The sequence below is a fragment of the Rattus norvegicus genome, chromosome 4, assembly GCF_036323735.1.
Source record: "Rattus norvegicus strain BN/NHsdMcwi chromosome 4, GRCr8, whole genome shotgun sequence".
Classification (NCBI taxonomy): Eukaryota; Metazoa; Chordata; class Mammalia; order Rodentia; family Muridae; genus Rattus; species Rattus norvegicus.
This window is the reverse complement of record NC_086022.1, coordinates 161,595,548-161,612,213: the sequence shown is the minus strand read 5'-3', so window position 1 is coordinate 161,612,213 and position 16,666 is coordinate 161,595,548. Positions and strand designations below refer to the sequence as shown.

Below are 16,666 nucleotides of genomic sequence, written 5' to 3'. Positions count from 1 at the left end.
TTAAGAACATTAATAACAACTGTAAATACACAGAGCAGAATCTTAACGTCAGCTGCCATATTGTCCTGCCACGGCTTCTCTCCCTCTCCTGTCTCTTCCTCCTTTCCGTTCCAGTCTCCTCCTCTTCCTTCAAACCTCTCTCCCGCCCACCCTTCTTGTCCAATGACAGGCCTCCTTCTATCTTGTACCTGCCTCATTTGTGACATCATCCCACATATTTGTTCAGAGAGATTTTGTGTGTGTGAGTGTTTGCCTGCATGTATGTGTGTCTGCTGTGTGTTTCTGGTTCTCACAGAGGCCAGAAGAGGGTCCAGAGCCTCCTCTCCAACCGAAGTTACAGATGATTTTGTGCTGCCATGTGGATGCTGGGAACAAAACCCAGTACAGTTAAGCACAAGTGCTCTCTTAGTTGGTCAGCCATCTCCCCAGACTACTGTGCACTTTTAAATATAGGTTCAGTTTTCAAGTTTATTCAAAACGTGTCCAAAATGTTTAGATGTTTTTAGAAGAGATAAATATTTTGTATTGTGAATATTTGCATATATACATATTCATGTCGACATAATGGATTTATGAGTTAATGCCTTTGTTGTGTCTCTTCACTCTGTTAATGTAAGTCATATCCTAAGTGAAATGGGTCTTCCTAGGTGAATATACCCAGGCTTAATGATTGGCCAGCTACACAAGGACAGATGGACCACTCACCAGTCTGGGGAAAAAAAAAATTGGACAGAACTGCTGGTTTTGTGTTGCTGTAAAGAAATACCTGAACCGGGGTTGGGGATTTAGCTCAGCGGTAGAGCGCTTGCCTAGCAAGCGCAAGGCCCTGGGTTCAGTCCCCAGCTCTGAAGAAAAAAAAAAAAAAAAAGAATGAAAAAAAAAAAAAAAGAAATACCTGAACCAATCAACTTGCAAAGAAAAAAGCTTCATTTTTTGCCTACCATTTTAGAGGCGCTAACCCATGACCACATAACCCTATGGCTTGAGTCCTGTGGTGAAGCAACTGTTCATGGCAAGGAAAGGACCGAGTGAACTTCTCTCCTTAAGCTAAGAAGCACAAGCCAAGAGGCAAGGGCCTGGAGTCCATCATCCCTTCAAAGATACCGTCCGTCCCAATGACCTATGTCCCAATGACCTACCTAAAACCTCCTGAAGGTCTCACCCCCTCCTACTAGAGGATTCATTCAAACCTAAATTATAGCAGGCTCCAGCATGCCTTTCCTGCTTTATTCAAATACTGCATAAAAATACCCCATCAGTGTAAGGGTGGCGTCTGATGAAGTATCGTTTGTGAGATGCCACATCCTTTGTCCTCGTGAAGGATCTCCAAGGATGTCATTCTAACCAATGACTCCACGGGCTCAAACACCAGACCAGCTGAGCTTTGAAAATACGTTCTCCAAGCTGCTGAGCTGCCTGCAGGCTGTGCAGTGAGCTCCAGATATCCAGCTCTCAGGAGTCCTCACCCGAGCTGACTGGGGTGACACAGCCTTGTCATTTATACCCTTGCACATGACCCCTCACCCATACTCCTTTAAGTAACCCTGATGAACACGTTGGTTCGCCACGCTGTAGCTTAGAGCTTACCTCCCACCGTGGGTGGAAGGACTGGTGTTACCGATGGTGACCAGGTAAGGCGCACGGTGTAAGGCAGGGCTTCCTGAGAGAGCCTTAGGTCATTGGGCGTGAACTGACTAGTTGGGCCTCAGCCTCTTTTTCCTGCAGGTAAGTGGTTTTCCTCTGCCCCAGGCTCCCACCACAATGTGCTGACCCTCTACCACAGACCTGAAAGCAGAGGCCTTCTGGGTTGTGGACTAGAACTTCCTAAGTGTGGCTCAAACCTTTTATCTTCATAAATTGATCAGGCCCACTATTTGGCACTAATGATGGAAGACCACTATGACGTATTTCTGGTTAACTGAAGACTAATATGTATTTCTGGTTAACTGAGATTTCAGTGTGGTTATGCCAGTGTGTGTGTGTGTTTTGTTTTGTTTTGTTTTTTCAAATCAAAATTTATTTTAAGGAATCAGGTTATTAGAAGCCCAATGTTGATAAAATTTCATCTTTTTTTAATCAAAATTGCTGAACATGTTTATAAATGGAAGAAACTTTGAGAATTTTTTCCTTTTCCTATTCTGTTTTCTCCAGATTTTCCAATTTTACCCTTCTGTCTCAATATGCATTTATGCAGCCACACAGAGAGGACAAGAAACAGAAGCTGACAGAAATCTTATTTTTATTTAAAACTCAAGGACAGAAGTGGGGTTACATTTCATAAATAACTATAAATATAGAGTGATAGGCAGAATCTTTCAAATAAATAAATAAATATCGCCACGTGCAAAGGGACCTAAGAAATTACAAGACGACCTCGGCTCCGCCAAAAAGAAGGCCTCTCGGTGGTGTTGGGCTTGAGTTTACACCCAGTTAAGTTCTTTCTGGGCTTTCCACAGAGTTGCCTCAGTGGGCAGGCTTCCGGTGGCTGCTGTGCTGACCGATCCCCAGCAGGAATGAAAGCCAGCGAAGAAAAGGTTTGGGGTGCGTGGTACCTACTGCTATCTATGCACAGCATTTAGTAACTCAGAGGTGGAGGTGGTCACATTGGCTGCTGTTCCTCTGATAAGCAAAAAAACAGTGGGTCCATTTCTAAGTGGGTACATGATGACAGTGGAAAGCACGGAATTGTCTGAAGGACTGGGCCATTACTGTGCCCTTCAGTTCTCATTTAAGTAGAGGTAGAAAGGAGGTGCCCTTCGTCGAGGTCGACCACCAGCTAATAAGGTACAGAGGGGGGACAACCTCAAAGCCTGCCTAACACGTCTTGCTGTTCACTGTGAGGCTATGCTCACCCCAGGACAGCCCTGGGGTTTCTGGGACAAATGAAAGATGTCTTCCTTTAATGCCCTAAAAGTTCCCAAGAGTAGCTGCCATTGTGGGGTTAACCCCTGCAGGAGACCCCCACCCCCACCCCCCGACTCTAGCTAGTAAGTCCTGGATCCCATTTCACTTAGGAAAAAACTTTTTTTTTTCTTTCCACTTCACAGAAACCCTAACCTGGAACAATCCCAGGTCTCAAGGACCCTTCCCCTCCAGGCACATTCACTTAGAATATATTACAACTCGACCGGCTAGCAGAAGCTTTTACTAAAATGCCTCTTTAGAGAGAGTTCATGCTTTTGCATTTTGCAAAACACCCTAGCAAGGTAGACTTTGCTGAGCCAGGGTAAATTCAGAAAGCTACCAACAGAAAAGCACGTTCTATCGCAGGGAGCTGGGAAGTAAGCAGGTTCGGCACTTGCTGGCAAAGGGTGTTCATTCTGTAGTGAGGCTGAACTCTGTGGAGTGGGCTTTGGTTCACCGTGCCTTTGGGTCTCCTTGTCAGCCTCCCGCCAATCTTTTCCAAAAGCTCTTCCCAAAGGGAAGAAATCTATGTCTTCCTTCGGCTTGCCCAGTGAAGACATTAAGGTCAAGGTACTCAAACTCAAACTCATGTGGGTCCCAGAACAGTAACAAGAAGCTGCAGAGATGGCCTCTTCTCTGTGTTCAAGGTGTGAGCTCTTTCCTCGTGCTAACTGATCGATAAGAACGCTAGGCAAGAGACGGGCTAAGCGTCTAGTTTACCTCTGAGGAAAGTAAAATTAAAAGAGCCTCGTGTCTAGTTTACCTGTTGGGGTCTTCAAAATAGATCAACATTTAAAATTAAATGTATGCATGTGTGGATATGTGTGTGAGAGTGCAGATTTCCCTGGAGCTAGAATTACAGGTAGTTGTGGGTGCTGAGAATTGTCTGGGCCACCTCTCCAGCCTCCCACTGTTGGCTCTGAATAGCGGTGCCTGGCTGGAACCTTGCAGGTGACTCTCAGGCCCAAAGGGAAGGGAGAGAAGCAGACATCTTCAGGGTACCCCAGCTCTCCACGTGGGGTGAACCGACTGGAGGATGAAGGTGGAGGCAGCCGGGGCTGGGGACCTAGACGAACCTGGGAAAGGGGCGACACCGATCCGTGCCTCCCGCGCCCCGGCGAGCATCCCCGCGGCCTCTGCGCAGCACTCCCAGGGGGTCGCTGGCCGCGGGGCCACCTTCCTCTGCACTCGGTAGCTCTCGCGAGCAGGATACCGGTATGGGAGTAGCGCGGGGCCGCGGCTTGAGCACATTCAGCGGGTCGCGCTCGGGCGGGTCCTCGGCGCTGCGCGTGTGGCGCCGTGGGCGCGCGGTGTAGAAGTGCAGCAGCGGGACCTCGTTCCTGCGCGCCAGGAACTGCGAGAAGGGCGGCGGGTTGGTACCGGGCTGGAAGATGCGCTTGGAGCGGCCCAAGCTCACCAGGTAGTGATGCTTCGGTGACAGGTAGACGTCGTAGCCGTTCTCTAGCGTCCACTGGCGGAATCTGCAGTTCTCCGGGCTGAAGTGATACTGTAAGAGAAGGGAAACACTAGAAGGTGAGGGCCGCCGCTCCGCTAGGGGGTGATGCTCAGCCCAGTTCTGCACCTCCCTCTTAGGAAAAGCGCTGAACTTGGCTGGGCTTCAGGGCTTCGGGAAAGTGGCTGCTATTAGGGCTCTCGAGGGCACTTCCTGGAGGACCTAAGGCTAGCGTGCCCAGCTTGCTGGGGCAGGGTCCAGAAAGACCTGATGACACTCTTGTTTCAGTGCTCGCCGCTGGGAGAACTAAACATTCCTATTCTCATTCCTATTCGTATCCATTCATTCCGTTTATCTCTCTGTCTGTCTCTATTGTCTGCAGGGAGGGCTAGACTAACGTTCATCTTTTCCAACCCTCCCCTCCTTACCTCGCCTCGCCCCTCTATCTCCTTCCCTGGAATTGACTAGATTTCACAAATGCTATGCAAATAGTTTACCACTGAGCTCCACTCCTAGCTTTTTATCTTTACTCTTGTGTGTTTCCTTTCCTTCTTTCTTCCTTCTTTCTCTTCTTTCTTTTCTTTTTCTTTTTTAAAGCAGAACCTTGCAATATCCAGAGTGGCATTGAATTCTGATGTGTAGAGGGAGTCCTTGAACTTTCAGTTCTCCTACCTCAGTCAACCGAGTAGCTGGCATTGACAGCTTGTGCTACGGGCCCTGGGTTGTATACCTTTTCAAATTCTGCTGGCTGGAAAGTGGTTGTGACTTGTCTCTTTGCCTAGAGACTAGAACTGGGATGGACTTTGAAGGATCATATAGAAGCGAGGGTACTGAGATCAAGACGCAGTGTAGATTGAAGATCAGAGGCATGAACTTGCTAACAGCTACTCTGTGTTTGAACCTTACTCTCCTCTTAGTACTGAGCTTCATTGAGTGCCTGCTTGGATCTTTACATGCGACATTGTTTCCCAAACTGTACAAAGAATTCTGGAGGAGAGGGCTTTCTGTGTGTGTAGAAATCTATCTACCCTGGACAGATGGCATTATAGGTGCTGGGAGGTGCACCGCGGTAACAGAACAGAAATCTTTTACCTCAGGAACGTTGTAGAGGGCATTGATAAGAGATTCCTGAATCAACTTATCTTTCTTTGTTTGTATGTCAAAATTACTTGGACTACACTTTAAGCCTTTAGGTTAGGAAAACCTTGATTTATGATCTGAAGGGCCAGCCATCACCCCCAAGGGCACAGGAAATTAATCGGAGGTCATTAATAGGAGGGAGAGCTGCAAGTCACGTGGTCCATTCCACCTCACTTATTCCAAGGGAAGAAACTGAAATTGGAAGGAGTGAGGGGAGTTACCCAAGGTCATGGTCTGTAACAGAACTGAGAAGACACCAAGAACCTCTCACCCTTTCTAATGTATGAATTAGAAACATATTTGACATGGCTTTAGAACCTACAACATACTAGGGACTGTGCTCCATGCAAGAATGGGTCTTAGGCGACAGGGCAGACTAAAGGCCCAGAGCCTCATTCCAAACCGCAGCTGTGAAATCTTGAACATTCCCTAAGACTGAATGATCAAGGAATCTCTAAAGCCCTGATACAGTAAAGAGAGGGAAAGATGGCTCAGTGATTAAGCTTTTGTACATTCTTCTGTCCCAGAGTTCAGTTCCCACACACAGGCATACAATTTTAAAACTCGAATCTTAGAAAAGGAGAGACAGTCATTATAATGTGGTGACCATCACATAAAGAAACTCACCGATCCAAAAATGTTGCCGCGGAGATCCATACAAAGGAACCTTCTGGTCATGGCCCCTATTATCACTACGGAGCCAGCATCCTCTGATGTGATCATCAGGGCACCTGTAAGAGGACCTCTCAGGTCAAACTGTGCAGTTTTCCCTTCCTTGAAATGCTCTCTGAAAAGACACCTCCGAGACACCTCTCTGTAGGGGGCGGCATTACACAGCCCCTCCGTGTCTTACTGTCTCTTTCATTTCCGTGACCCCAACTCCAACACCAACACTTATGTACCTCCTGTTTCATCCTCTTACTGCACGAGTCTCGATCTCCCAATAATCCCCCATCTGTGTAGCATACAGATTGTCCTCCACCCATTGCTACCCCCTCTTTGCCTGGCTAGTATCTTTTAGTGTTTAAGGCAGCCATTGTCCCTGTCTAAGACATCTGTTTCTATGATGTTAAAATGTATGTTGAATTTTATTCAAAGACCCCACTGTAGAGAGCCTGGTTCTTCCCCACTGCATGTCTCAACCAATATGAAGCTGATCTCTCTTCCCTGCCTGTTGAAGTTGTTTAACCTTCAAGGCCAGTCGCAGCCATCTCTGAGCCTTCTTATCTCCCTAATCAAAACCGATTGCTCTTTAGCACAGTGCCCCTGCTGTTACTACAGTGTACCCCCCACCACGCTACCATATTTGCACGCCTAAAACCTTCCCCCAGAGGAGCAGGGCCCTTCCTCATGTTTAGTAGATGGGATCCAGGGATAGATAGAATTTGCTTTTTTGGACCCAGTCCTTTGTGTCTCTTCTCAGTTGGAGATGTTCTTCATAGATGCTGGTCCTGGGCATCTTCCAATGGCCCCACTTGAAAGCTTGCCTTTGACTAAGGCTTGGAGCATGCTTGTATCATTTTAGACAATGGTCAATACCTTTAAATGGGTGTTCTGTACCAAAGATAAGATTAAGCCACACTGTGCTGTAAAATGTATGGTGATCAGCAAGACTGGATATTTTCTGTTAGAAATAATTTGCTTAGATGTTTAAGGACACTTCCAACTGCCTGCTGAACCTCATTTCACAGCCCCAAGGAGCCTGCCCTGATAGGACTTTTAATTCCTCTTAAGAGAACACAGTCTGTGACTAACATGTGGTAGAGCTTCATGGGATAATTTGAAGCCCAAGGCTTCTTTCCTACCCCATGTAGACTCCAAACGAAGACTTTCAAGGGGAGTGAGCAGGCAAAGGTTACGTGTTGCCTAACTACAGAAGCTGGTACAGGCTGAAGCTGGTTGATGTGCTCAAAGGGAATGAGGGTAGGCCTGAGCCTGGGAAGATGACGGCAGAGAGGACCAATCAGGGAACTTCATTTGTTTCAGAGTTTGTGTGTGGGTTAGCATTCATGAAAACTGGCAAGAGTGGAGAGGTACCACACGTAGTCTTCCAAAATGGCATTTGGCTATGTGTCTCAGATACATGGCTGATTTTATGTAAGCCCAGACATACATAATGAAATACAGAGGAATTTATGTCCTGAGAGCTTTTTGGTTCAATCAAATGGGGGGGGGCAGGAGATTACATTTAGTGAAGTTTTCTTTTCTTTCTTTTTTTTTTGTGTGTGCCCTCTTATGTACTCTATTTTAAATTCTCAAAACAACTGTTATTTCGTTAAAATTAACATCATTATCATTTTAGCAATTGTAGAAGCATCTTTAAGAGACAAAGAAGGATTCAAACTCAGGTCAGTGACATCTTCCTGCCCTGCAGCTGTAGCCTCTAACAGAGAAGGTACTGAAATATCACGGGGACACCAAGTGTCTGTGCCCATGAGGGATGATGCCCTGTGTGGCTCCTTAAGTGCCCTGTAGCCACAGGAGTCTCACTGCCACAGCCCAGGGCAGCCTGTGGGACTGCCATAGTCTCCAGAGCATAACATAGCAGTTCCAGCCTGCTTTGCAGTGTTATCACCATCAAAATTGCTAATGGCTTCCAAGAGGCAACCTGACAGTTGACCACACCCACACCCTGACGTCATGCCAGCCTGTCTGATGATTGGAAACACTGCAGACAGTGAGCACAGTATACATGCCCTCATTCTAGGGCCAGTGGCTTCCGACGGGGAGCGCTTAGGTTTTTTTTGTTTTTTGTTTTTTGTTTTTTGTTTTTTGTTTTTGAAATCAACAAAAGTTAGCAGAGAAATTCACTTGGCCAAGCACAGGCTAAGCCACCCAGGGAAAGAGTGGGCTCCTAAGCAAAAGCGATAAGCAAGTCTCTTCTGCTATTTGCAAACTCCGTGCCTGATGGAGAATGGGAAGCTGGGCTTGCTCAGATTAGAAAAAGCTTACTGACCCTGAAGAGATCCAAGAGCCTTCTGAGCTCAGGGGAGCTTAGAGCATCTTTGGGGCAGTTCATTCCATCTTGTCAAGACCAATGACCAGAGCAGGAGTCGGACACTCAACTCTAAACCACGAATTTACTAAAGCAAAGCTTTGAAATGGGACTGTAGAAGCATTTGCCTCATTTTGTCTTCCTGAAGCTGTAATGACTTCCAGTACTGCATGCATGTGGTGTGCACACATATATGCAAACAAGACAGTCATACCGATAAAGTACAATAAACGAAAAAAATAAATGAATGAGGTCATAATTAAACCATGCTCTGCTATTTGTAATCGATTAGGAGGAAGATTGTATGACTAGCATGTAAAGACAAGAAGACAAAGAGTCATTCTTACAGAAATGCGCGTAAGCAAGATTTGCACATCAGATTAGTGCTACTCCCCCTCAAAGGCGAAGCTTACACAAGACAGAAATTACACTCAGCTAAAGTCAGGTTAACTCATTTTATTGCTTCTCAGTCACATTCATTCTCCTGGCATCCTCCAGTCCTGGTGTCTGCAAGCTCCCAAGGAAAAAGGCCTGCCATTTCAACTGCTTTCAAAGTAGACTGACCTTACACATCCTTCCTTCCCTACCTCTGGCCTGGATGGACTGTTCCAGACTCACCGCAGAGGGGCCACCTTTCAGCAAAGAAATTCTATGATTCTAGGAACGTTGTATGCGTATTCTCTAATTATAAGCAAATTTCCAATCCATAGAACCAAAATAGTTCACCCTCATCCGCTGTCCAGCCCTTGACATCCCGTGTAGTCCTGCAGCGGAAGTCACGGCTGTCTTCCAGGGAGAGAAATACAATGGCATTTCCTAAAAGTTTGGTAAAGCACTGGGAGATAAGAGGTCTCTGAAGAACTATGTCACACTTCCAGTGACAGAGGGTTGTGTGGTGTCTGGCACCTTGTAGGTCCTGTTCCACAGAGCATGAGCAGTTTGGGGGACCCATGAAGTGTACCCAGATTTACTCCAGATTCTCATCATCAGTCTCAAACCTGACTTCCAAGAGGTAACCCCAAGGTCCCACTTTATTCCCCTGAGTTCTGGAGCATGCCTCATGTTTGGAGAGAATCTTTCTCCTCTTCCTCTCCCTCTCCCTCCCCCTCCCCTCTCCCTCCTCTTCTTCTTTCTTCTCCCCCTTCCCTCCCCTTCCCCCATGTTCCCATCCTCTCCCCATTCCCCTCCCCCTCCCCCTTCCCCTCCCCCTCCTCCCATCTCCTGTCAATGTAGCCTGTAGGCAGGTGTAAGCTGCTGGCTTTGCTTGTGCCGGTCCCTGGTCCCAGGTCCCTGGCTGCTAGGTTTAAGGTCTGTTGGTTTCTAGCAGAGAGAAGGCTGTTTGCACACACAGCAAGGCCACATCCAGGAAACAGGCTCACTTATTAGAGCAGCACTGAGCGATCGTAATCCTTACAGAACATTTTTTAGTGAGGGACAAGCTACCACTGCTCAGTGCTGTACACGGCACTGAACCCCACTAATCTTCTGTACCCTGAACCCCGCTAATCTTTTGTACCCTGAACCTCGCTAATCTTCTGTGCCCTGAACCCCACTAATCTTCTGTACCCTGAACCCCGCTAATCTTTTGTACCCTGAACCTCGCTAATCTTCTGTGCCCTGAACCCCACTACATCTTCTGTACCCTGAAGGCCACTACATCTTCTGTACCCTGAACCCCGCTAATCTTCTGTACCCTGAACCCCACTACAACTTCTGTACCCTGAACCCCACTACATCTTCTGTACCCTGAACCCCGCTAATCTTCTGTACCCTGAACCCCGCTACATCTTCTGTACCCTGAACCCTGCTACATCTTCTGTACCCTGAACCCCGCTACAACTTCTGTACCCCTTTGGAGAAACTTTTCAGTTTTCTTTTGTTTTGTTTTGCTCTGTTTGTATGGCCGTCTTGTCTGCATGTATCTCTGTGCACCACATTTGTGCAGTGCCATCGGAGGGCAGAAGAGGGCATTGGATCTCCTGGAAGTGGAGTTACAGACCACTGTAAGCTTCCACTTGGGTGCTGGACTGAACCTGGACCAGCTGCAAGAGCAGCCAGTGCTCTTAGCTGCTGAGCCATCTCTCCAGCCCTATTTAGAATTCTTTATACGTCTGTAAAATAGAAAATATGTCGTTTCCAATTCCTGTCTCTCTTGTTACTCTGTTTTCTATGTATTATTCCTTACACTGAAAGGGGATCTCAGTTGAATAATCTAGTTGATTGGCACGTATAGCTTGCGATCCAATCTTCCATAGACTCTATCCTTAAGAATATTCCAATTGTTTCATATCACCAGTGAGTTCACCACCAGGCAATAAGTTTTATAAGCAACTAAACACATTTCAGCTTCTCAGAGAAGACCCACCAACCACACAGGGTGCCTCTGAAGCACCCTGCATGCCGCTGGGTGGATGCATTCAGTTAGACTTGCCAAGACGACACATCTTAGTGGTCTGTCTTTAACATAATGTCCCTCGAGAAAGGTTTTGTTTTGTTTGAGACAGTCTCACTATATAACCCTGACCAATCTCCCAGTTAAGTTCTGTCTGGCTTATTCTTTACTTTGAGTCCTTGTCTTCCTATTCATTTTTCCCTCCAATTCCTGAACCGATGGAAAGAAAATCAGCTCTCATTATTGGAAATGGGTTACAACAGTTATTATTCAGGTTGAGAAAAACCTGTATGTCAAATAAAGAGGATGGAAAAAAACCCTTCCTCTTAGGTTTTACACACACACACACACACACACACATACACACACACACACACACACACACACACACACACACACACACAGAGAGAGAGAGAGAGAGAGAGAGAGAGAGAGAGAGAGAGAGAGAGAGAGAGAGAGACCTATGCATACAAGGAGCTACAAGGCTTCCCCAATACCTCTGTAGGTCAACAGTAGAGAGTTTCTCCTCTTCCCAACCTGGAGCCCATACTCACTGTAGATAGTCTGATGGGGTGTTCCGTCTACATGGCCATCCCTATGGATCTGTAGGTGATAGCTGTTCCTGGCTGTAGCTGTGTACAGGTGGGTCAGGCTCCCCCAGTTGGAGCCAAGCAGTGGGGAAGTGTCTGAATAGGCTCTAGCAGTGCCCAAGCTGCAGACGGTGCACAGAGCGCCCACCAGGAGTCTGAGGCAGGCCCCCAGCATCGCACAGCGCTGAGTGGCTATTGCTGAGGTTGAAATCTGACACTCCCAGACAGCCTGGGACCTCGCTGGCCTTACTGTCTTCTTCCTAGGAAGAAGCTGAGAACTGAGGTGGGGATCCTGGGCTAGATTCCCTCCTTTTTTCCCTGGGACTTTTAAAGGGTGGTGGTATGACATCAAGTAGGAAAAACAATGCTGCCACATCCTCTGTGTTGTAATCATCCATTCGAAGAAAAAGCCCAGACTTCTTAGGCTTGCGGAAGGCGCGTCAGTTCCAGGCACACACACACACACACACACACACACACACACACACACACATGCACGCACACACCCCTCAATTTCAAGCCAGTGCTCTCATAAGTGAACGATGTGTGGGCAAAAGTTATCTGTGACCCTGGGTCATCTGTTGACCTGTCCCACTTCCATCAGGAAATGTGAAGGCAGCCAGCAGTGCTAAAACAAAAAAAACAGAAAACCAGAAAGCCGCCTCCTCGCTAACTCATCTCCCTCCAGTGTACTTGTTTTGGTTTGCTCAAGCCTTCTACCTCCAGCAGCCAAGTGTGTGCTTGGAGCTACTCCGGGCTGCTGCAGGTGTCTTAATAGATAGAGATATGGGATGCTAGCAGGCAAACGAGACTCCCCCTATACACATACCTCAGGAAGGGTGAGTTAGGTGGGAGCAGAGCTCACCCCCCCCCCCATTACCATTCGCAAAGACCTCAAGACAAGAAGAAAGAAAACAAGGTCTTGAGGTCAGCAAAAATGGCAAGATCTGGTTTCTCAGTTTCCCTCGTTTGGATGACGCAGGGAACTAAACTGGCAATTATGGCTTTGCCAATAGGAAGGAGACTCATTTGGAGGACTGGAATGGCACTGCTGGCTGATCAGAGGGGTTAGAGGTCAGGAAACATCCAGGAGCTGCAGGACTGGGCACTTCCCCATCCGGAGTCCACATCCTGGGACCTTGTGTGAGTGGACGCCTCACTGCAGAAATTGCTCTGCGCGTGCCCTCTGAGGAGGTGCATCTGACTCAGCTGTGTGGGATGTGGGGAAGGAGGTTGAAGGCAGAACTAACACACACAGTCTATTGGAGGGCAGGCTGTTAGAACAGATATCAGTTCTGTTAGAATAGATATCCTATGACCACAAGGAGTGTTGTCACTCAGTGTCCCAGGTTACTGAGTTCCTACAATGCATAAGTGTTCCTTAAGATAGACTTCAGCGCTGATGAAAGAGAGAGTAAGATGTTACAAATCCAGCGGAGGAAGCAGATAAAGACAATTAGCCTTGTGCAAAGCACACAGATGCTTGCACATGGCTGAGGCTAGTAGCGATGCCCCTTCCACCTCCAATTCCAGTTGGGTCCAGGTTTCTGCAGTTTACAGAGTGTTTTCTCATCTGCTAGTACTTTGAACTTCATTGCAACTCTATAAGACAGGCGCACCATGCTACTAATGTTTGAAATATGTATTTATTATTAACTTACTTATTTACCAAGACAGGGTCTCACCATGTAGCCCTAACTGGCTTCTCACTCAACGGAGCTCTGCCTGCTTCTGTTTCCTGATAGCTGCGATTGATGATGTGCTCATTAAGGCTGGTCTTCAAAAAAAAAAAAGTGTGAGTGTGAGTATGCGTGTGTGTGCATGCGTGCATGCATATGGTGTGTATGTGTGTACACATGTGTATGTGTATGCATGTGTGTATGCATGTGTATGTATGTGTGTATGCATGTGTGTATGTGTGAGTGAGTGTGTGTAAGTGTGCATATGTGTGTAAGTATGTGTATGTGTATATTTAAGTGTGTGTGTGAGTGTGTGTGTGAGTGAGTGTGTGTGTGCATGCGCCTGTGTACGTATGGTATGTATGTGTGTATATGTGTGTGTACATGTGTGTGCGTATGGTGTGTATGAGTGAGTGTATGTATGTGTATGTGTGTGTGTGAGTGAGTGTGTGTATGTGTGTATGAGTGAGTGTGTGTATGTGTATGTGTGTGAGTGTGTGTATATGTGTGAGTGTGTGTGTATGTGTGTATGTATGAGTGAGAGTGTGTGTGTATGAGTGAGTGTGTGTACGTGTATGTGTATGTGTGTGTATAAGTGTGTGTATATGTGTGAGTGTATGTGTATGTGTGTATGTATGAGTGAGACTGTGTGTGGATGAGTGAGTGTGTGTATGTGTATGTGTGTGTATAAGTGTGTGTATATGTGTGAGTGTATGTGTATGTGTGTATGTATGAGTGAGACTGTGTGTGTATGAGTGAGTGTGCAAGTGAGTGTGTGTGTGAGTGTGTATGTGTGTGTGTTGCCATTTCTGGGAGTGTTCATGTGTGTATGTATGGGCGTTTGAGTAAAGATCAGCAGTCAACCTCAGGGTTGCTCCACAGGAGCTGTGCACCGTATTTTTTGAGACACGGTCTCTGACTGGGACCTAGGATTTTCCAATGAGGCTAGGCTGGCTGGCCAGCAAGGCCCTGGGATCCTCCTATTTCTCCTTCCCAGGACAAGATTATAAGCTTGTAAGTGGGTCCTGGGCATCAAACTCAAGTCCTCACACTCATCTGGCAAGCACTTTGCTAACTGAGCTGTCTTCCAGTTCTGGGATTTTAATGTTATACATTAGGAAGTGGAGACCTGGGATGTGGAATGCTGAAGTCACAAAGTCATACCCAGTAGAGTTAGAACTAAGTCTACCGATGCCCAGGACACTTCTCCAGCATGAATTGTAGCCACGGCTAATGCTCACTGAGACACCACTGGTTCTTTTAATAGCCTGTTTATTTCCCTCTTGTGCCGACTCATTTAATCATCCTGCAAGGAGGCCATTACATATTTACTTTATATACCTAAGGAAACCTATGGGAAGGGTCTAAGTAACTTGCCTAAGTAGAGGTGGCCAATGCACACAGAGGGTGGTGGTGACCACCTGGACTCTGGATCTCCTATGCCTTTTGAATGACACATTAACCTCCCACAGCCCATCAGAGCCGGAGTTGTGTGACCTACCCCTTAATGAGAAAGACCAAGTAGCAAAGACATCACTTTTTTCTTTGTAAACCAAGCTCTCTCCCAGGATATATCTTTAGGGAATACGTGCTTGTACTCCAAAGTTAGGTAAAAGTTGCCGGACATTTAACTGCTTGTGTGTGAGTCTTATTTAATAGACTGGCCACAAGGGAGAATGGTGGCACATGCCTGTAACCCAGCATTTTGCAAATAGAGATCAGGAGTTCAAGGTCACACACTATAAAGGAAGTCTGAGGCCAGCCTGGGCCACAAAAGACCCTATTTCAAAATCTTAATGAATGTCTCCAGCTCCAGGTGCTAACGGACTTGGGCTGCCCTCAGCCTTGGTTAGAGAAGCGCCATTGTGCCGTGGGCAGCAGAGGATGCAGAGACATTACTGTTCAATCTGTTGAGAAGGAGAGGCCGAGTGCTCAGCCCTAAACTGGACATCTATATCTGCACCCACCCTCACCAAGGCACGGAGAGCATCCCACACCAAGGCACGGGGAGCATCCCACACCAAGGCACGGAGAGCATCCCACACCAAGGCACGGAGAGCATCCCACACCAAGGCACGGAGAGCACCATAGAGGAAAAAGTGGAGAGAATGCAGGAGCTGGAGGGGGGACGAGTGCTGTGAAATGCAGTCTTCTAGATCAGATGCAGCTGTTGCACTCACAGACGCATAGCAACTGTGGTTGCCTGCACAAAGTGAACCCAACCATTCCCCCCTTCCTCGTCCCCAGCGTACCCAGAATAGAAGATTTCTAGGCCCCGACCCTTACTGAGAAGCTGTTGGTAGGATGTCACTGGTGGGTTTCCCATGCTCCAGTGACTGTCTCCCACCCATACATACATGTATGGGTGACACTAACTGGTCTTGATGGGTGGTCAAGGGAACAGATAAGATGTTAAATTGGAAGAATGGCGCATTGAGAGGGAGAAGGGAGCTTGAGAAGGCAGATGGAGCAGATATGGTCATAGACGGTCATATACATGTAGGAAATTCTCAAAAATGAGGAAATTTTTTAAAAAGGAAGATCCCAACAGCAATAATATTGGCAGCTACCAAATAGTTCATGAGTTACAGAAGAACACCTTAGCTAATTGAAGGGATAACTGGCTTCCATAACTGAAATGCAGAATTTCTCAGAAACGTTTGCTGGTTGGTAACTCCACCTTTCCTCTTCTGGTTAGAGATACCGAGGGACTGGGATTCCTGCGAGACAGTCCATGGCTACCGAGAATCTTCCCTGAGAAGGAGGGGGTTTTAGGAATAAAGAGCAGAACAAATATTTTCTAGGCTTCCAATACTACTGAGAAAGGCTTTGCTCACTCCCGGGCTCCATAGGAGTGCCAAATTAGCAAGATGTGGATGAACTGTTAAGGGAATTCACAAAAGCAAGGCCACCAGAGGAATGACGCAATTCTCCAGCTTTGAAGGAACGGGTGAGTTAAGTAAGCTTTGCCAGAATGATGGGAAAGGCTGTCACCCACTATCACTGGCTGGGTTCCTGGAGAGGTTTGGGGAACAGGCTTCTGGTTCTTTCCACTTGTCTGAGGAGGAAGTGATTTCCACAGGTTTTCCTTCAAAGAGAGGCTCAGACACTCAGCAGCTGGATCTGAGGCGAGGACCCTGGCTTCTGCAGGGTGCGAGAGAGGTGCCCCACCCTTGACAAGAGCAATGGCGTACGCAAGGCTCTCTCACCAGTCCCTTGTACGCTGCGGTATGGAAACATTGAGAACGAAGATGAAGTTTGTCCATTGGAACAGGATAGAGGCAACATTTTCAGATTGGAGGACCTGGTGGAGCTCCCAGAAGAACTTTAAAACCCAAACATTCTAGGATTGATCTGATTTCGTCTCTGGTGAACCAGAGAAGGTCAGGATGGGGCTATCCCTTATCTGTGCTCTGTTCAAAATAACTTTGGGTATTGGGATAGTCCAGTGTTCACTGACTGTACGTCCTGGCAAGCACTAACTTTAGCATCTAGAAAACAAGGCTCCCTTTA

The 16,666-nt window shown here is 47.1% G+C and overlaps 1 protein-coding gene across 1 annotated transcript; it reads right to left on the bottom strand.

Moving 5' to 3' along the window:
- Positions 1-2,222: 2,222 nt before the first annotated feature.
- Positions 2,223-11,775, bottom strand: Fgf23 (fibroblast growth factor 23). Its single transcript, NM_130754.2, has 3 exons — positions 11,439-11,775; positions 6,125-6,228; positions 2,223-4,411 (listed from the first exon to the last, which is right to left on the bottom strand). The coding sequence occupies exons 1-3, from the start codon at positions 11,647-11,649 to the stop codon at positions 3,971-3,973; spliced, it is 756 nt and encodes a 251-aa protein (NP_570110.1). The 5' UTR covers positions 11,650-11,775; the 3' UTR covers positions 2,223-3,970.
- Between the last annotated feature and the right edge of the window lie 4,891 nt (positions 11,776-16,666).

Bases quoted from the DNA above. Each gene is read 5' to 3' on its own strand.
- Fgf23 (NM_130754.2), bottom strand. From the start codon at position 11,649: ATGCTGGGGGCCTGCCTCAGACTCCTGGTGGGCGCTCTGTGCACCGTC. The intron at 6,229-11,438 runs GTGAGTATGGGC...GTCCTCTTACAG, and splicing joins ACCCCATCAGACTATCTACA to GTGCCCTGATGATCACATCA. The intron at 4,412-6,124 runs GTGAGTTTCTTT...CTTCTCTTACAG, and splicing joins GCGGCAACATTTTTGGATCG to TATCACTTCAGCCCGGAGAA.